The 17389-nt window shown below is 58.6% G+C and overlaps 1 protein-coding gene across 2 annotated transcripts in view; it reads left to right on the top strand.

The window, feature by feature from the left end:
- Positions 1-15665, top strand: part of BMP1 (bone morphogenetic protein 1) — a 45696-nt gene extending 30031 nt beyond the window's left edge. Inside the window, exons 13-20 of one of the 2 annotated variants that reach the window (XM_043927143.1) lie at positions 847-972; positions 1788-1948; positions 2578-2758; positions 6660-6785; positions 9758-9885; positions 10236-10449; positions 12454-12704; positions 14922-15665. In XM_043927143.1, the coding sequence (XP_043783078.1) occupies positions 847-972; positions 1788-1948; positions 2578-2758; positions 6660-6785; positions 9758-9885; positions 10236-10449; positions 12454-12704; positions 14922-15056 (1322 nt within the window). In that variant the 3' untranslated portion in view covers positions 15057-15665. Of the gene's footprint in view, positions 1-846; positions 973-1787; positions 1949-2577; positions 2759-5981; positions 6342-6659; positions 6786-9757; positions 9886-10235; positions 10450-12453; positions 12705-14921 lie in introns of those variants that run through there. The other variant, XM_043927144.1, reaches the window with a different exon arrangement.
- Positions 15666-17389: the final 1724 nt, after the last annotated feature.

The following is a 17389-nucleotide window of genomic DNA, read 5'->3' as shown; positions in this document are numbered from 1 at the left end:
CCATCAGTGGGTACCTTGGCTATTGTGAATTGTGCTGCTGTGGCCTCATTCCCACCTCATTCATTCACTCAACACACTCCTCGAGATGTGTAGACCCTGGTGCCCTGTCCTTGAAGTTATGTCCTAACCGGGCAGGAAGGGTCCCAGTGAATAAGTACATATAATACCTTGTTGAAGAAACACCACACCTAGGTTAAAGTAGCCGGCTGATACACGGTAGGTGCTCGACTAACAGTTGACGTAATTGAAGAGTTGCTTTAAAGCCCACACGTTTGTGCAGAAGGGATGTTGGTGAGAGGCAGAGGCAGGAAGTGCCATAGGAGCCCAGGGAGGAGGCAAGACAGTGTGGACTTTTTATCACTGTGATTCTGGGCATTGAGGGCATTCTGCCCAAACTTCCTTTCCTTGTCTTAAGCTGGGGACAGCAACAGCCCCTCCATCACAAGCTTCACGTAGGGATTGAAGGAGAGATGCAAGAATAGTACTCAGCAAGGGACGGTGCAGGAGAGACACCAGTGAATGAAGGTGGTCAGAAGGAAGGCTCGGTGGGCACCATCTGTCCCTTCCTTCAGGGCTCTGCCTTGGGGGCTGTCTTCAGCCAGATGCCCTTGGGACCAAGTGGGGTTCTGAGCAGCCGTGGAAGCCCGGGTGGGGCAGGGAAGCCCTTGTCCTTGGAGCTGAGTGGACAAAGGAAGGTCACAACTGACTTCTTCCCCTTGGGATGGGGCTAGGAGTGGTCTCAGCAGCCTGAGGGACCCTGGGCTTGACTCTCAAGCAGAGGGCAGGGGGAAGAGGGCCCCAGGCCCCAGACTGAGAGTCACTGACACCCTTGCTTTCTGACCGCAGAGGTGGACGAGTGCTCTCGGCCCAACCGCGGGGGCTGTGAGCAGCGGTGTCTCAACACCCTGGGTAGCTACAAGTGCAGCTGTGACCCTGGGTACGAGCTGGCCCCCGACAAGCGCCGCTGTGAGGGTGAGTGCCCCCAGACCACCCAGGACCCTGTGCCCTATCCCCTTCCAGGTCTCTTATGCCCCTCGGACAGACCTTTTGCTGGAAAAACTAGGATTCCCTGGCACTGTGGTCACCACTGGTATATGAGGAATGTATATTTCAGTCCCCCAGAACACACTGTGACCAGGTGTGATGTACTTCGGTTTGGTTTTGTTTTCATTCTTGTTCTACTTTTTAAATGCTGATCTTGATTGATTTCATCACCCACCAGAAGGTGGTGATCCACCATTTGGCAATTCTCGGACAGGCACTGAGTTTCAGCCTCTCATTATAAAAATGTTCCCAGGAGGCTAGTGAAACCCTGTCTGGCTAACTGACTCCAGCTCAGCCTGATCTTGCTGCCAGCTTCTCTCCGCTGACCTCCGAGCAGCTCCTTCTCCCTGCCTCCTGGTCCCCACCTCCCAGCGCTCCCTGCTATCCTTCCAGTCCTCCCTGTCTTCCCCGCCCGCTGCCAGTCCCCTCTGCCTCCCAGCCCTTTCTGCCCACTCGCACTGCCTTTATGGAGCCCACCCCCACCCCAAGCAAGTGCCTGGCCTGTTCTCTCGCAGAGAAAATAGAAATGACCACACAACCCCTCAACGCCCTCTACTCTGAAGACACCCCCTCACCCTGCCTCCTTCCCCTCTACCCCAGAGAGACCAGACACAAGCCCCCGCCTTGGGCTGGGGGAATCCACAGACCCTTCCTCCCTCCTTCACGCACCCCAGCCCGTGTTCATGCCCTTTCTCTAGAGCCGAGACTCCGGGGGGGTGACACTGCCTTCCTTGTGCCCCCAGCTGCCTGTGGTGGATTCCTCACCAAGCTCAATGGCTCCATCACCAGCCCGGGCTGGCCCAAGGAGTACCCCCCTAACAAAAACTGCATCTGGCAGCTGGTGGCGCCCACCCAGTACCGCATTTCCCTGCAGTTCGACTTCTTTGAGACCGAGGGCAATGACGTAAGTGCCCACCCCAGGGGCTGAGGAGGCTCAGAGAGGTCCGAGGTGTGGGAGCTCGGCTCAGTGCCTGCTTCCTATCCTCTGAAAGAAACACTTCAGGAATGTAGAGGTGGAGAGCTCCTCAGGGAAGCACTGGGGCTCGGGGAGGAGGGCCCTGAAGGCCAGGGAGCCTGTGGCAGGTGGGAGTGAAGGATATGGAGTCCGGACGCCTTTGGAGAGAGGCAGGGCTGGGGGGTTTGTGTGGGGAGCACAGGAGGAACTGACGGGGCGGGGGTGGCACCATTTTTTAATTATTAGATGTGGCGAAAGAGATGTGGGCTTCCCAGGGGGCACTAGTGGTAAAGAACTCGCCTACCCATACAAGAGATGCAAGAGATGTGGGTTTGATCCTTGAGTTGGGAAGATCCCCTGGAGGAGGGTATGGCAACCCACTCCAGTATTCTTGCCTGGGAAATCCCATGGACAGAGGAACCTGGCGGGCTACAGTCTGTGGGGCTGCAAAGAGTCAGACATGACCAAGCACACACACAGTAAAGGCGAGAGGACCCGCAGAACGAGGAGCCTCCCTGGGGATGGTGGTCAGGGGCGGCTTCCTGGAGGAGGTGGCCTGGAGCTGCGCTGCCCCACAGGTGTGCAAGTACGACTTTGTGGAGGTGCGCAGTGGGCTCACGGCCGACTCCAAGCTGCACGGCAAGTTCTGTGGCTCCGAGAAGCCCGAGGTCATCACCTCCCAGTACAACAACATGCGTGTGGAGTTCAAGTCCGACAACACGGTCTCCAAAAAGGGCTTCAAGGCCCACTTCTTCTCAGGTAACCCTGGACTGCCCCGCCTCGGGCCCCACCTCCCCTTCTTACTGCCGCTGCACCCCCGCACTCCCCAGCCCCTCCGGTGCCGGGCGGCACGGTCTGTCCCCTGCTCCCCCCACTGGCCCTCCACCACCAGGCCAGCCCCTTCCTGCCTGAACGCCTCTGTTCCTGAGCCCTCAGGGCGGTGTGGGAACTGCCCTGAGGCCGGGCAGTACTTAGACCTGCAGAAGGGAAGGGAGAGCGCACTCCAGGGCTTAGGAGCCCCAAGCGAGGGCCAGCCCTGGGAACAGGGAGCGCAGTGAGGTGGACACTGCCCCAGGCAGAGGAGGACGGTGTTTGTGTTGGACTGTGGGGCAGATTATCTGGCAGTGGTTGGATCTTTAATCAGACCCTGCATGTGCCACGTGGGGTCATGCCGGGGGCTTCACAAGAGATGAGGAGCCCCTCCCATCAACCCCAAAGCCTCCCCACTTCCCCAAGGCCCATGGTGGGGGGACTCAGATCCAGTCAGTGCTTGTCTGTTGAGAGCTGCCGCATGTAAGGCTAGGGGTCCGTCCCTTTGATGGCCCCATCTCCAGGCAGACTCAATGGTAGTCAGAGCACCTGCCCAGCCTCTCCGAGCTGGGGCCTCCAGGGGTCCCCAGACACCTCTCCCCTGCTTTAGTAACCCCCCGTCCTTCACCCGGGGCTAGGCTGGGAGGAGGCTGGTAGTCTTCTAGAGGCAGTAGGACCTGGGGCACCGACAGCGTTTAGGGTGGGAGTGGGGGTTGGGGGGTGTGGACTGGCTGGAGTGGCCCAGGGGTCCTTAGCACACCTAGTGGGCCGGGCATGGTGGCAGAAAGGCCAGAAGCCCCCGGCCGGGTCCCTGCTGCCTGCCTTCTCCCCTCCTCTGATCCTTGAGCCCCCTGTGGCTGCCCTGCACCCCCGCCTGCCCCACTGGATGCCATGCACCGCCCCTGTGCACTGGTTCCCCGCTTGGCACTGCCAGCCACCCTGCTCTGCATACAGTGCCCCCCGCCCTGGCCCCACTGCTGGCTGAGACCACCCCGCAATGCAAATCCCTCTCTTCCCTGGGGGCACCCCCAGAATTCCTCAAGGTGCTCACCAGAGGGCCGAGGGGACGTGAGATCTGTACTCAGGGGTGGGCTCGGCGCCAGAGAAACCATTACCTGCTTACTCTTGTCTCTTCTGCTCTTCTGTTGCTCTGGTCTTGGGGGGCGGTGGGGGGGAACCAGTACCGCATCTGCCAGACCTAGAGCCCAGGGCTCTCCACCCATGGTTGCTGCCCGGCCCTGGCACACCATTGTGCGCACCCCACCCTCAGCCCTGCATAGATGCACGCACGCACACACACACACACACATGCACACACACACACACACACACACATGCAGTGCCCCTCTGCACAAGAAACCTGCAGAGGACCCTCGCCACTGGGCGTCAAGGTTCAGCGCTCAGGGCCCCCTGGGGCACCTGACTCTGGCCCCCCAGGAGAGGGGCTGTTTGGACTTTGGGACACCCAGCAAGGAGACCATAAGGCAAGAAGAAGAGAGAGCCTGAAGACCTTCAGTGTGACCCCAGCCACCTGCCGGGGCATTGGGCACTGGAGGGTGAGTGCCATCTCCTTGTCCCGGCCTGTGTCCACCCCCGCTCCTGCCCTTCTTGCAGCCTGCATTCTTGGCTCCCAGGAGAGGCCCCCCCACCATCATGCCAGCCCCACTCCAGGCACTGTAGGGACCCTCCTCAGGGTCACGGCTCTCACTGCCGCAGTTAGCCACCCTCTCCCGCTCAGTTCTTCACTGGGCAAGTATTTCTTTGACCCCTACAATGTGCCAGGCATCATACTTGGTATTTAGGGGAAATATGAGTAAGGTTTGAGGGTCAATTTCAGGAACATCTTTGCTCACTCCTTGGAGCTTCAACCCCTGAAGCTCCCAGCATAGGGTCACCAGCGTGTTCCTCAGTGAACCCCCAGGATGGGTTGTAGGGTGCTCACCACCCCCACATTTTCACAGGGCTTGTGCAAAGGCAGCTTCCACAGCACCCTCGCTCAGGGTCCCCTATGGTTCTCTAACTTAGATGTGGGGAAGGACTTGGCGATTCCACCTCTTGACCTTGGGTTTTTATGGGTCCTTCTTGCCCTGAGAGGGGGTTGGATAAGCAGGGCCACCTGTGAGTCCATGCTCCAGCCCTCAGGCCCTTCTCCCACGGAGACCAAGGACAGGGCTCCTGTTGTCACAGACCCCGCCTGGCCACGTGAGTGCCAGCAGGCATCTTTCTAGCTTGGGGTTCATCTTGGAATTCTTGTGTTCATCTCACAACCCCCTCCCCTGAACGCTGGCCTCCGTGCCAGGCACCCAGTGCCCAGAATGACCGCGGAGAGACTGGAGAACATGTGTGTGCGACGCACGGCGTGCCTGTGACCACGTGTCCCTCTGTGTATCGGTTTCTGTGTCCATGGGAGCACGCGTGTGCAGACCCACCCAAGCCGGAGCTGCTAAATGCATAAGCCCTCTGCAGGTCGCTGATCAGCCCGGGGTCTCTGCATTCGAGTGTGTCTCTGTTTGTCCCCACGTGCAGGGCCCTGAGGGCAGCTGTGCCCCCTGTGTTTGCACGTGCGTGTGCTTCCTCACATGTGAGGAGTGAGCCACCAGCGTCTGTCTGCGTGTGCACACGTGCACGGGTGGCTGATGGCCGATGGCGTGTGCATGCGGTATCTGTGTGAGAGGGGCTGGTGTGTAACCTGTGCACACGTGTGTGTGTGTGTCCCTGTGGGTGGGCGTCGGGAGGACAGTGCAGCGTGAGGGGTCCTGTGTCTGCTGCTGTGTTGATGTGAGTTTGCGTCTGTCTGTCTGTATCACACTCTGTAGCTACAGCACCAGGAGGACAGAACCAAGCTCTGGATGAGGCCCCTTCCCGTGGACCGCTCCCCTCTGCCCGACTTTAGTCTCCTTCCGCAGCGTGTGGCCTCTTCCGCACGCCCGGGCCCTGTCCCTGCCGCAGGCTTCGTCCCGCCCGTCCCCTGTCGCTGTGCCCCCCGCGCCCCGCTGCCCCTCCGTGACCTGGCTGCGCCGGACATGGCCGTCCTGCATGCGTGACCCGCTGGCCCCCGCCCCGCCCTGCCCGTGGACCCCCCGGAGCCAGGCCTGGTTTTCAACTACTCTCCCTCCCTGGCCCCCGCCCTCCACCCCCCTGGTCCCTTTTCTCCTTCTCTCTCTCGTTTCAGAAAAGAGGCCAGCTCTGCAGCCCCCCCGGGGACGCCCCCACCAGCTCAAATTCCGAGTGCAGAAAAGAAACCGGACCCCCCAGTGAGGCCGGCCCGGCCTCCCGGACTCTTTGTTACTCAGGAACCTCACCTTGGACGGAATGGGCTGGGGGCTTTGCGGCCGCCCACCCCCACCTCCGCTCGGCCTTGCCGGCCCACCTCCCTCTGGCCGACAGAACTGGTGCTCTCCTCGCCCCCACCCCCCGCACATGGACAGGGGCCCCTCCTCGCCCCCCGCCCCCTCCCATTTTGATGGTGTCTGTGACATTTCCTGTTGTGAAGTAAAAGAGGGACCCCTGCGTCCTGCTCCTTTCTCTTGCAGTCTGCTTGTCCGTGTGTCTGTTTTTCCACTTGTCCGTCTGTCCAGTAAGCAGGTAATGGTAGAGGGTGCCCATGCCGGTCAGCTCCAGACCCCAACCCTCCCTCCGTCCATTTCAACTTTCTCTCCGCACAGCTGGGCTCCCTCAGCTGGCTCTGCATGAGGCAGTGCCCCGGACCCCCACCATCGCCTTGACCTCCGCTCCCTGCCCTGCCTCCCCCAGGGTGGGGAGGACACCCGGCCAGGCCCCCCACTTCCCTTGGGGTGCCACTGCCCTTGGCCCATGCACAGACCGGCCCTCCCTTCTTGCTCCCCTGCAGACAAGGACGAGTGCTCCAAGGACAACGGCGGCTGCCAGCAGGACTGCGTCAACACCTTCGGCAGCTACGAGTGCCAGTGTCGCAGCGGCTTCGTCCTCCACGACAACAAGCATGACTGCAAGGAAGGTAAGCGGCCGAGCGCCCGTGGCCAACTGGCAGCCTGAGAACCGAGACTGCGCAGAGGGCTCAGAGGTGCCATCCCCCTCGGCCTCTGTCTGGACTCAAGAAGCTGAGTGGCCTCTGAGGTCACCTCGTTTCGCCTTCCACGCTCCTCCACCAGCAACATCCAAGCCACACACACTTTTGGAGGGGAGCGGCTTGTGGCTCCCCCCCAGGCCCTGTTGTCAAGCTGACCTGGTAACTAGTGCTCCTTCAAATCCACGTTCAGGTGTGTTTCTGTTCCAGCCTCCCTCTGTCAGGGAGGTGAGCTGGGACAGTGGTGAAGAGCTGGGCTCTGGAGCCAGGCTGCCTGGCCCAGCCCCACCTCTTAGCCAGCTGTGGGCCCTGAGCCGCTGACTCCCTCCCTCCACACCTGGATTTGCTCGTGGGTGCTGCCTGGTTGGGCGGCGACGCTGTGATGTGTTCCGAGAAGTGCCCGACTCACAGCAAACACAATCACGTGTCACCATTGTCGGTCACATACTCTGACCCCCAGGGACACCTGGGACAGGGCTGCTGCCTCCCCGACATTGAGGCTCTTTAGAACCTCAAAAACAGTTCTCGTGTCCTCTCCCATATCACGTGATACCTCCTCTTTGTACACAATACAACCCTGGCCTGCTCCCTGTGGTCAATACCACTGTGGCCCATGCCAGCTGGCGAGGCACTGTCCCCGGCTATACACCGCAGACTCGCCTTTGACCTTGAGTGTCTGTATGCCCTTGGGCCAGTCCCTTCACCCCTCTGAGTTCAACTGTCTCACCCAGGAGATGGCCCCAAGCTTTCGACCCCTTGCTTTGAGCACTTAGCACAGGGCCTGGCAGATGCCTCTTCTCACCGTCACTGTGTAGACAACCAAGGTGCCAGCAAATAAACTGCCAACTAGAATAAACATAGCTGAAGCACCGAGTGGACACTCCAGGGCTTCTCACCCCATCACCTCAGTATCCCAGATACGGAGTTCCACTGACTCACGGAGCCCCCAAGCTAGGGGGAGGACCTTCTTCTGGTGCTGTTTCTGTGCTCTCTATAAAAATGAAGCTTTTGCTAAGGAAGTTTCCGCACCAGCGTCAACAAGAGAGCAGGAGCAGGTGTAAAATTCCCAGGAGGGTGGTCTGTGTGTGGCTCTGAGTCACTTGAGAAGCACACAGGGTCCTTACTCAAGTGATGGGCTAGTAATAAATCAGCATTTCCTGACCCTCTGCAGAGGGTGCAGTGCTGTGCAAAGTTCTGTGGGGGATTAAAGATGGGGACCCCTCTGCTCTCGAGGAGACTGCTGTCTAGCCGGGAAGAGAAGCAGGTGTGGAAATAAATTAGAGGGCGGGGAATACCAGTGAAAGTGGGGAGATAGTGTGGACGAGGAAAGCTGAAGATGAGTAATAGAAGCAGCTCATAGCTCAAATGTGGAGACCAGCGACTCCACATAGCCCCTGAGGGCCCTGCTCCTCTCTGGACCCTGGTGGCCTTGCATTCATCCTGTGAGCCTCTGACGATAGGCACAGCTGTGTGGGCGACACGCCACCCACCCCTTTTTCCTTCTCATCCCAGCAGTGCACTGGCTTTTCCTCAGAGGGACCTCAGAGGGATGATAACGAATAAAGAGCATCAGCATTTCAGTTGGAGTTTGTGAGGCTGTGCTTTTCCGAGGCAGAAAGCAGATTGCCACTGATCAAGGAGTCATGAGTAGTGAAAATGTGACATGCACGTTTTCTTGAAGAAAAGGGAGATAGGAGGGATGGTAGTCAGAGGGGAGTGTTGTTTTAGGATGGGCAAAGTGTAGGAAGGTTCGTGGGCTGGACGAGCTGGCAGAGAGAGTGAGTGTGGGTAACGTGTGATACAGAGGCCCCCGGATGGTGGGCAGCAGTGAGCTCCAGCTCATGAAGGAAAATCTACTCCTGCCCAGGAGGAAGGGCACCTTCTCTGAGATGAGGCAGGAGGGAAGGTGAGTGGAAAGGTGAGTCTGCAGGTAGGGGTCAGGAAGTTGAAGTCGTTCATATTTGCAGACTCTGCCTTTCCACCCAGGAGGCAAGAGGTGAGGTGGTCTGCTGGGAGGGAGGGCTGGGAGTTGAGGAGAGGGCCAGAGGTTTGGAGCTGTAGCTGAGGAGGTGAGAGATACAGCTGGTGAAGGGTGCGTCCAAAGAATACCAAGCAGTGGGGGCCCAGCCACACTTAGAGACCACAAATGGGGTTTTCCAAGATGATTCAGTTCAAGTATGGCCATTGGTGAGCAATCGGGGTGATGGGCCGTGTGGTCCAACTGATAGAGAAGCAAGGTAAGTAAACCCAGGAGGAAGTATTGGGAGAAACCAGAAGGATCAACACCGTGGAGGTCTCTCTAAAGTTGACAAGGTGTTAGGGGAAATGGGGGACGGGGGGTGCGCTGGCGCTGAGTGCCCTGAAAGAATGAGAGGTGGCCACCAGCACCGAGAATTTGTGGGTGATGGCAGAGCCTTGTGGGGAAGGAAGTGAGAACTCATAGAACTGAGAAGGTCAGGAGAGGCCAGCATGTGGGTGGATCGTCCATGTGTTTGCTGACATCACCTAGGATGGTGGCAGGAGTGGAGTGGAGAGAACTGAGTCAGGAGCCAAAGTGAGCCATATTCTGTGAATATGGAAGCATGGCAGGAGATCAGAGGATGCTAGCTTTGCAGGGGGCAGAAGAGGTGTGGCCAGATGGCCTCAAAGGTCCACGGGGTACCTGGGAGGGCTGCTTCCATAGATGCTGCCAGGCGAGGTCCAGCTTGGAACCAAGCATCCAGATTTCCCCAGGCCGGATGGCTGAATAGAAAACAAGTTGTGTGAGCCTTCAGGTCATTTCTAAGTGGAAGACAAGAGAAGCAAGAAGGGAGGGGAGGAAAGGGCTTCCTTCCTTTCTTCATAGGGGCCATTAGAACCCAGGGGTCCCCACTGATCCCCTTCCCTGCCTCGCCTCCCCACAGCGGGCTGTGACCACAAGGTGACATCTAGCAGCGGCACCATCACCAGCCCCAACTGGCCTGACAAGTACCCAAGCAAGAAGGAGTGTACCTGGGCCATCTCTAGCACCCCTGGGCACCGGGTCAAGCTGGTAAGGTGCCACTCCCAGGCCTGCTCCTCCATGCCATCTACCCATCACCTATTTCCCATCAGCTCCAAAGCCTCACATCACTCAGAGCACCTTAGGCTGGTGACTGGCTGAGCCCATAGGGCAAGCATCCCTATGGGAACTGCTAGTCTGGCCTGGACAGAGGCCCTTTCCCCGCTTCATGTGGGGTATACCTGCCATTGCCCCATCCCTGGGTCCTCCCTCTCCCCATCCACCAGCAGCGGCCACTGTCCTGGTGTCCATGAACTGGGGCCCAGAGGTCTTGGTTTGTTGCCCACATCACCTGCCCTTGGCCATATTCCTGATTCTCTGTTCTCCCTCACACCCTCCAGACCTTCATGGAGATGGACATCGAGTCCCAGCCTGAGTGTGCCTACGATCACCTGGAGGTGTATGACGGGCGTGACTCCAAGGCCCCAGTCCTGGGCCGCTTCTGCGGGAGCAAGAAGCCCGAGCCCGTCCTGGCCACGGGTAACCGCATGTTCCTGCGCTTCTACTCTGACAACTCCGTGCAGAGGAAGGGCTTCCAGGCGTCCCACTCCACAGGTGAGCCTGCTGCAGGCCAGTGCCCTCATGCAATCGTTTGTCCTAGAGGCATCTGCTGATTTTGGTCTCAAATGCAGACCGGGGGCTTGGAGGGGGGTGGGTTACAAATAGCTCCTAAAGACACAGACAGGCCCAGCCCCTGGCTAGGTGGGAAGACAGCATGTTCTGAAGGCTACTAAGCCAATTTCTGCCTCAGGACCTTTGCACCAGCAGTTCTCTGGCTTGAAACACCTAAAATCATCTTCCCTTGAATCATTGCTCTATCTCATTATTTGAGACTCAGCTCAAATCCCTCCTCAGTATAGAGACCTTCCCTGCCCATCTAATATAAAGCAATGCCCTCTTCCTTTTTTTATATCATTCAGCTTTATTTTCACCAACGTGCTTATTTTCACCAACTGGAATTATCTTATATATGTGTGTACTTGCTTAATATCTACTCTCCTTGTCCCCCAGAAGTAAACCTTCACAGAGCAGGAACTTTCTGTCCTGGCTCTGCTGTCTTTGTAGCAGCTAGACTAGTTCTTGGCCCCAGCAGGTGCTCAAAAAATATTTACTGAATATTTTTTGAAATATTACTGAAGGCAAAGTAAGCCTTCTGGGCAAAGGAGGGGACGTCCTGATTTGGGGTATGAAGGTCAGAAAACAGGCCAGTAGCAAGGGGTAGAGAACCCAGAGATGGAGAGGGAATCTCCGGAGTCTCCAGTGGCAGGACATTTGACTGTGCATCAGCCCACCCACATCCCACCCCCCAGATCCACTGGTTCATTCATCCTACAGACATTCATTAACATGCGGCATGTGTGTGACAGCATCCTGAGCGTGGGTCACAAAATGAACGAAGCAGACAAAGCTCAGTCCTTGAGGGATTTACTCTGCATCTACACGTTCATCTATCCAACAACTTTTTACGGAGCCCTGGCCCCCTGCAGGGGACTCAGAGGGGCATGGGGAAATGAATCAGCCATGAGCCCTTCACCTTGCCCACCTGGGAACCCGCAGCCTGGAGTGAGATGGGACCCAGACCGATAATTCCAACAGAAGACAAAACACGCTCAAGGCCTCGCTCTGGGTGTGAGATGATGGATCATTGCAGGCGGGGGAGGAACCCAAGCACAGCCCCAGCTCCAGACAGCTCTGGGTGTGCACAAGTAAATGCAGGTCATGTAGTGTGGCTAGAGCAATGCGCCCATGATGACCGCAGTGAACTGGGGATGGGGTGGCTACAGAGAAAGGCTACAGCCTGGCCCTGTGAGGCCTGGGATGTCAGGCCAGCCGTGGCCTCTGGGGGCTTGGCAGGCTTCTTGGAGTCTTAAGCTACCTGTTGGGGAGGTCCCAGAACTGATGGATCCACAGCCTCCCCTCCTTCCTTTCAGCTCAGGCCATGCCCACCTACTTCCCTCCCTCCCCCCAGCCCCCACCGTGAGCCCAGGTGTCCGGGAGGCCAGAGGACATCCAGAGAAGGTGTACACGGATGACCTTGCCCTTGTCGGCCCCTCCCAGCACAGGGTCACACACTGGAGGCCCGGAACTCCATATGGCTCTCAGAGCTGCTATGTTTGGCCCACACTGTGTTTTTTAAAAACCCGAGCCAACATTTAAAAATTAGGAGTTTTCACATAAAACCCAAAAGGACATCTTTCTCACTTAAGAACGGGAGCTCTGGCGTCACAGAGCCCGCATTCTTCCATGACAGCTATCAGCTGGAGCAAATTAGCAATGTTCTCTTTCAACAAGTGCATCCTCCCTGGGGCTTCCACGGAGAGCGGCCTTTCACCCGCTGCGTCCCCGGGCCTCCGTGGGCATCTGTCCAGAGAGAGAGCAGCAGGGCACTAGTCCCAGGCCAAGTCCTGGGCTGGGTCCAAACCCACCTATCTCTAGCCATGTGGCGCTGTCCCAGGGCCTCCATCCGGCCAGGAGGGCTGCACGTGGGGAGGGACAGTGCCTGGGCCATGACTGTGCTCCGGGGCGGCAGCCGACCTTGTGTCCCCCTCCTCCCTCTAGAGTGTGGTGGCCAGGTTCGGGCAGAGGTGAAGACCAAGGACCTTTACTCCCATGCCCAGTTTGGTGACAATAACTACCCAGGGGGAGTGGACTGTGAGTGGGTCATCGTAGCCGAGGAAGGCTACGGCGTGGAGCTGGTGTTCCAGACCTTCGAGGTGGAAGAGGAGACCGACTGCGGCTATGACTACATGGAGCTCTTCGACGGCTATGACAGCACTGCCCCCAGGCTGGGACGCTACTGTGGCTCAGGGGTGAGGCCCCCACACTCCCCACCCCCTCACCCCAGTGCAGGGACCCAGTGCCTCTGCAGATGTGTGCAGCAGCCCCTGCCTGGCACTTTGCAGGAGCCGGAGGTCCAGCCTGGTGGGTCTCCCAGCTCACAAAGGCCCACCTGGCCTTGGGCCATCCCCACCCAGGAAACAAGGTCCTTTCTGGCTGACACTGAGGTTCCTGCAGCCTCTGGGATAGACCCCACCCTGACCCAAGCCTGCTCAGCACCACTTCAGTTGGGTCTCCAAGGCACTTTGCATTGGGGGAGGAGGTTGGAGTTCTCTCTACTCCCTCATTCCCTTGCCCTGGTCCAGAGGCAGCTGAGCAGGGCCCTGAATGAGGGCAGAGGTTGGGGCAGGAGCCAGGGCCCAGGGCTGAGCCGAGCCGCACTAGGCAGTCATCCTAGCCGAGCCATAACAATACCCTCATCTCTTCCACTGCCAGTTTCTTTTCTTGGTGACAGGCCAGCTGGTCCCAAAGCATATTGGTGCTGCTGTCCAAGCAGACACTGAGCATCATTTCTTGGACCATAAAATGGCACTTTCAGAGGCAGTGGGCAAGAATTTGCTTGATGGGGTTTTAACTAAGGTCACAGGAAAACCACAGAGGTGGATTTATTTTCCTCCAGGCAGAGCCTGTGAATTCTTTGGTGTTTTTTTCCTTTTCTTTTCTTTTTTAATCCTCTCTTCCTTCAGAGAATGCCATCTTCCCCTCCCCATTCTACATACACACACACACTTTGGCACATGTACTCACACTCATATGTACACTCAGACATTCCCTCCTGCCCATCACTTCCTGCTTCCCTGCCTCTCATGGCTGTGCTCTAGGACAGCTTGGGTGCCCCAGAAAGGGTTAATCTTTCCAGGAGCTGCAGCAGCTGCTGGACCCAGCATTGGCGGGTGCAATCTCCCCTTAGGAGCAGAGCTTCAGCCTTTGTCAACTGGCAAAGGCTGGACAGGACTGGGAGAGGGTTGAGGGGATGGGGACACGGAGCATGCAGCCCCCTGCTGGCCGGGCCTAGCTGCTCCGGGTCCCTGGGCCGCCAGTGGGGACATGGAGCACCAGCCCCCCCTGCTGGCCGGGCCCAGCTGCTCCGGGTCCCTGGGCCGCCAGGTGCCCCCCCTCCCATTTTGCCCCTTGCATCTCCCTTGACCTGACACCTTAGGGTGAATCACACACCAAAGCGGGTGTCCCCAGGTGGCTTCTTGCGGAGACTGCCATCAGGCTGGAGCCAGCGGGAGGGGACTGGAGAGGGAACCCAGTTCCGTCAAGGCTTCCTGGCATGGTTGCTGGAAACATCCCCAAGGTTCTCGGAAATGATCCTTTCCAGGCCTTGAAGGCCAGGGCCTCCGTGTGCTGCTGCTCCATGGGCGGGTCACTGCGCGCAGAGGCGAGGAGGGGCTTGCAGGAGCCTCGGAAAGGGCATCACCTGGAGCCCACCATGGCCCGCGTCTAAGGAGGGGCGGAGGGGAGAGGCCGAGTCCAGGTCTGGGGGACCCAGCTGTCCTGCCTTCTCCAAGAGACAGCCGGATTGCAAGAAGGCAGCTGACAAATTACTCCCTCTGCAAAACCCTGTCACAGCCATCCTCTTGTCTCCCCTGCCCCCGCCACCTCTACCTACCTTTCTAGACTTGGAAAGCAGAGAGTATTTGTTCCTTCCTGTTTGCTTTTGAGGGGAGTGAGGCCCGGAGAGGGGCAGTGCATTGCCTGAGACGTCACCACTAACTAGTTAGGCACTGGGTACGGAAAGGAAGTGTGACTCTGAACTTAAGACCAGCCCCGAATACCTCCCCTACTCCAGTGTGCAGGCTAAGTCGCTTCAGTTGTGTCCGACTCTTTGTAATGCCGTGGGCTGTAGCCTGCCAGGCTCCTCTGTCCATGGGAGTCTCCAGGCAAGAATGCTGCAGCGGGTTGCCATGCCCTCCTCCGGGGATCCTCCCAACCCAGAGATCACACCCGTGTCTCCTGCATTGGCATGTGGATTCTTTACCACCAGAGCAACCTGGGAAGCCCTCCCCCTACTCCAAATGCCCCGTTAAACTCCAGCTTGCAAGAGTCCACCTGCTTCAAGGCACTGGGGAACCTGGCGGTAGTCTGGAGCCACCCACCTCCCTTATAGCAGGAGAACTCGGGGAGGGAAACAGCAGCCCCGGCCCCCAGTCCTCAGCCTCATGCCCACGCCTTTCCTCCAACAGCCTCCTGAGGAAGTGTACTCGGCGGGCGACTCTGTTCTGGTGAAATTCCACTCGGATGACACCATCACCAAAAAAGGCTTCCACCTGCGGTACACCAGCACCAAGTTCCAAGACACTCTTCACAGCAGAAAGTGACCGCTGCCCTCATACGGCAGGGATGGGGGGCCTGCTGCCCTCGGTCACCTGAGCCGGACAGCGGGGGGCAGGCGGAAAGTGGGGACCCCGTCCCTGTCCCCCGGGTGCCAGGACCTGCGGGCTGATGGTCCCGGTGAAGCTGTCCTCGGGAGGTGGGGCACTGGACTCCCACATGAGCTGCTGCCCCACGATCCCTTCCTCCGTCGCCCCCAACCCTGGGAGTGAGGGGCCAAGGCCAGGGAGCCAGAGCTTGCCCTGAGACACTTGAAGTGGCCATTCCTCTCTGGGGGCCCAGCCCGGTGTGTGAGGACCCGCCCAAGTTCCCCGCCCATCTCCATGCACTCTGTTGTGTATAGCCAGTGGCATATCTTCATTGTAATGTACGTTTCCCACCCCTCCCCCTCCCCTGATTTGGTTTTGTTTGAAGCCCCCACCTCCCCCTGTTTCCTGGGGCTCGAGTTTCCCTGCATATCCCACAGGAGCCACATATGGCAGCAGGAGGATGAAGGGGAGGGGGTGGGGGCATCAAGACAGGGCTTCTCTCAGGCCCAGCGGCTGGTCAGCCACACCAGGGCACCCCAGCCAATAAACCGAAAGTGTTACAGCCAGTGTCTTGTGCCAGAGGCTGTCTGGGATGTGGGGGTGGCGGTGGAGGTGGGTGGTGCTGGACGCACATCTTCCAGATGTGAGTCTGGGGCCGCGCATAGCCAGGACACCTGGGCTCGCCGGCTGCCCTTCCTGCCTTCGATTCCAGGGCCCCTGAGAGTGTGATTTCACACTCAGGCACACAGAGATACGGATGCCTTGCACACTTGAGCCTGCAGGCGCCCCCGTACCTCATAAGCCTCCCACACAACCCAATGGGCAGAACGGAACGTTCTGTAAAGCGGCTGTGCAATGGGAAGGGAGGAGGTATGTCAAGGGGATGATGGCGTGTGTCTGTCCAGCCGGTGTCCAGCGGGGTCTTCCATCTCTGGGTCTGGGTGGTGGGCTAGAAGAGCCCATCCAGACCCAGAGTACCATCATCAGCCAGAGCAGATCCATCAGTCAGCTCCCAGTGCCTTCCTTCCTGAAGGTCTGACCCCCGAGTGCTGGCCCCTCAGGACCATCTTTCTTCGGGGAGACAAGACCCAGACGCTAGGCAGCCACAGAACAAACATTCCAGCTCTGGCCCACTCTCCCGAGGTGACCCATGACGGTGTCATGTCTGGCCTCTCCTTCCTGCCTCTGCCTTCTCCCTCCCCAGCCAACAGTGAGGTACGGACCTCAGACCTGTCTCCCCGGAAGCCAGCAGGAGAGAAACCACATCCCTGCTCCTTCCTTTCAAAGGACCCTCTCTCCCTACTTTCCATGGAACTCACAGGGAAAGAAAACCCATAGAGGACCCAGCTTCCCTGCCTAGACTGGCCACTCCCAGATTCCAGAGCAAGCCAGCGGTCTGCTCCAAGCCCTGGGGCTCCCTGAGGGCCTCCAGTGGGACCGTGGGTCTTTTCCTGGGCCTAGACTTCTCCCTATAGCAGAGCCAGATGTGCCAGATACTAAATCTGGACTCTGTGGGGGGACCCACCCCCAGGGAACAGTGTGGCGTGTTGCCTCCCATACTGGTCCTTTAAACAATGGAAACCAGACACCGGCTAGTGTCCCATGTGCAAGTAGGCTGATGTGACCCCGCCGTCAGGCTGCAGCCCTCTCTTCTAGTCCTGACTGCAGGGGGGGGGGGATGCGTGATGGAGGGAGGGCCAGCGAGGTCCCCGGCTGTGATGTCATGGACACCCTCCACCTCCTCTGACCAGAATGTTCAGACAGCCCAGAGGACCAAGAACAGAACAGAAAGGCCCCCAAACCATTTGGAGCCACCCATCTGGACACTTTGCCAATCAACCCGGGCCCAGTTCTGCAGCAGAGTTCACTGTCAGTGGTCCCAGCTCTCCTCGCCAGCCCCCCGGGTTGCTCTGAAGCTCAGAGGACCACACTCTTGGTACACAAGCCACATGGGTGAAGGGAGCCAGGATCCTAGCCCAGGTCCAGGCTGCAGGGCAGAGAGTACCCCGTCCTCCCTGCAGGTCAGCACAGCCAGATGCAGGTCAGGACCAACCCACGCAGCTGCCCAGGGGACCCATCCCTAGGCTCCATCACTGCCATAGACTCGGGCCCCTCTAATGAGCCAGGGGCCTGTGCTGATTGGGCCCTCCATCTTCCCTGGGCCCCTCTTCCCGGAGGCTACCTCTGGGTAGTGAAGGCTGATTGGGAGCTGGCAGCAGGCCATTGATACACATTCCAGAACTTAATGAATGATTCTCCAGACCCAGCCCACCCTCACCGTCTGGCTGCTC

This window comes from Cervus elaphus, chromosome 16, assembly GCF_910594005.1.
Source record: "Cervus elaphus chromosome 16, mCerEla1.1, whole genome shotgun sequence".
NCBI lineage: Eukaryota > Metazoa > Chordata > Mammalia > Artiodactyla > Cervidae > Cervus > Cervus elaphus.
The sequence above is the reverse complement of the archived record's forward strand: the minus strand, read 5'-3'. Positions and strand labels throughout refer to the sequence as shown.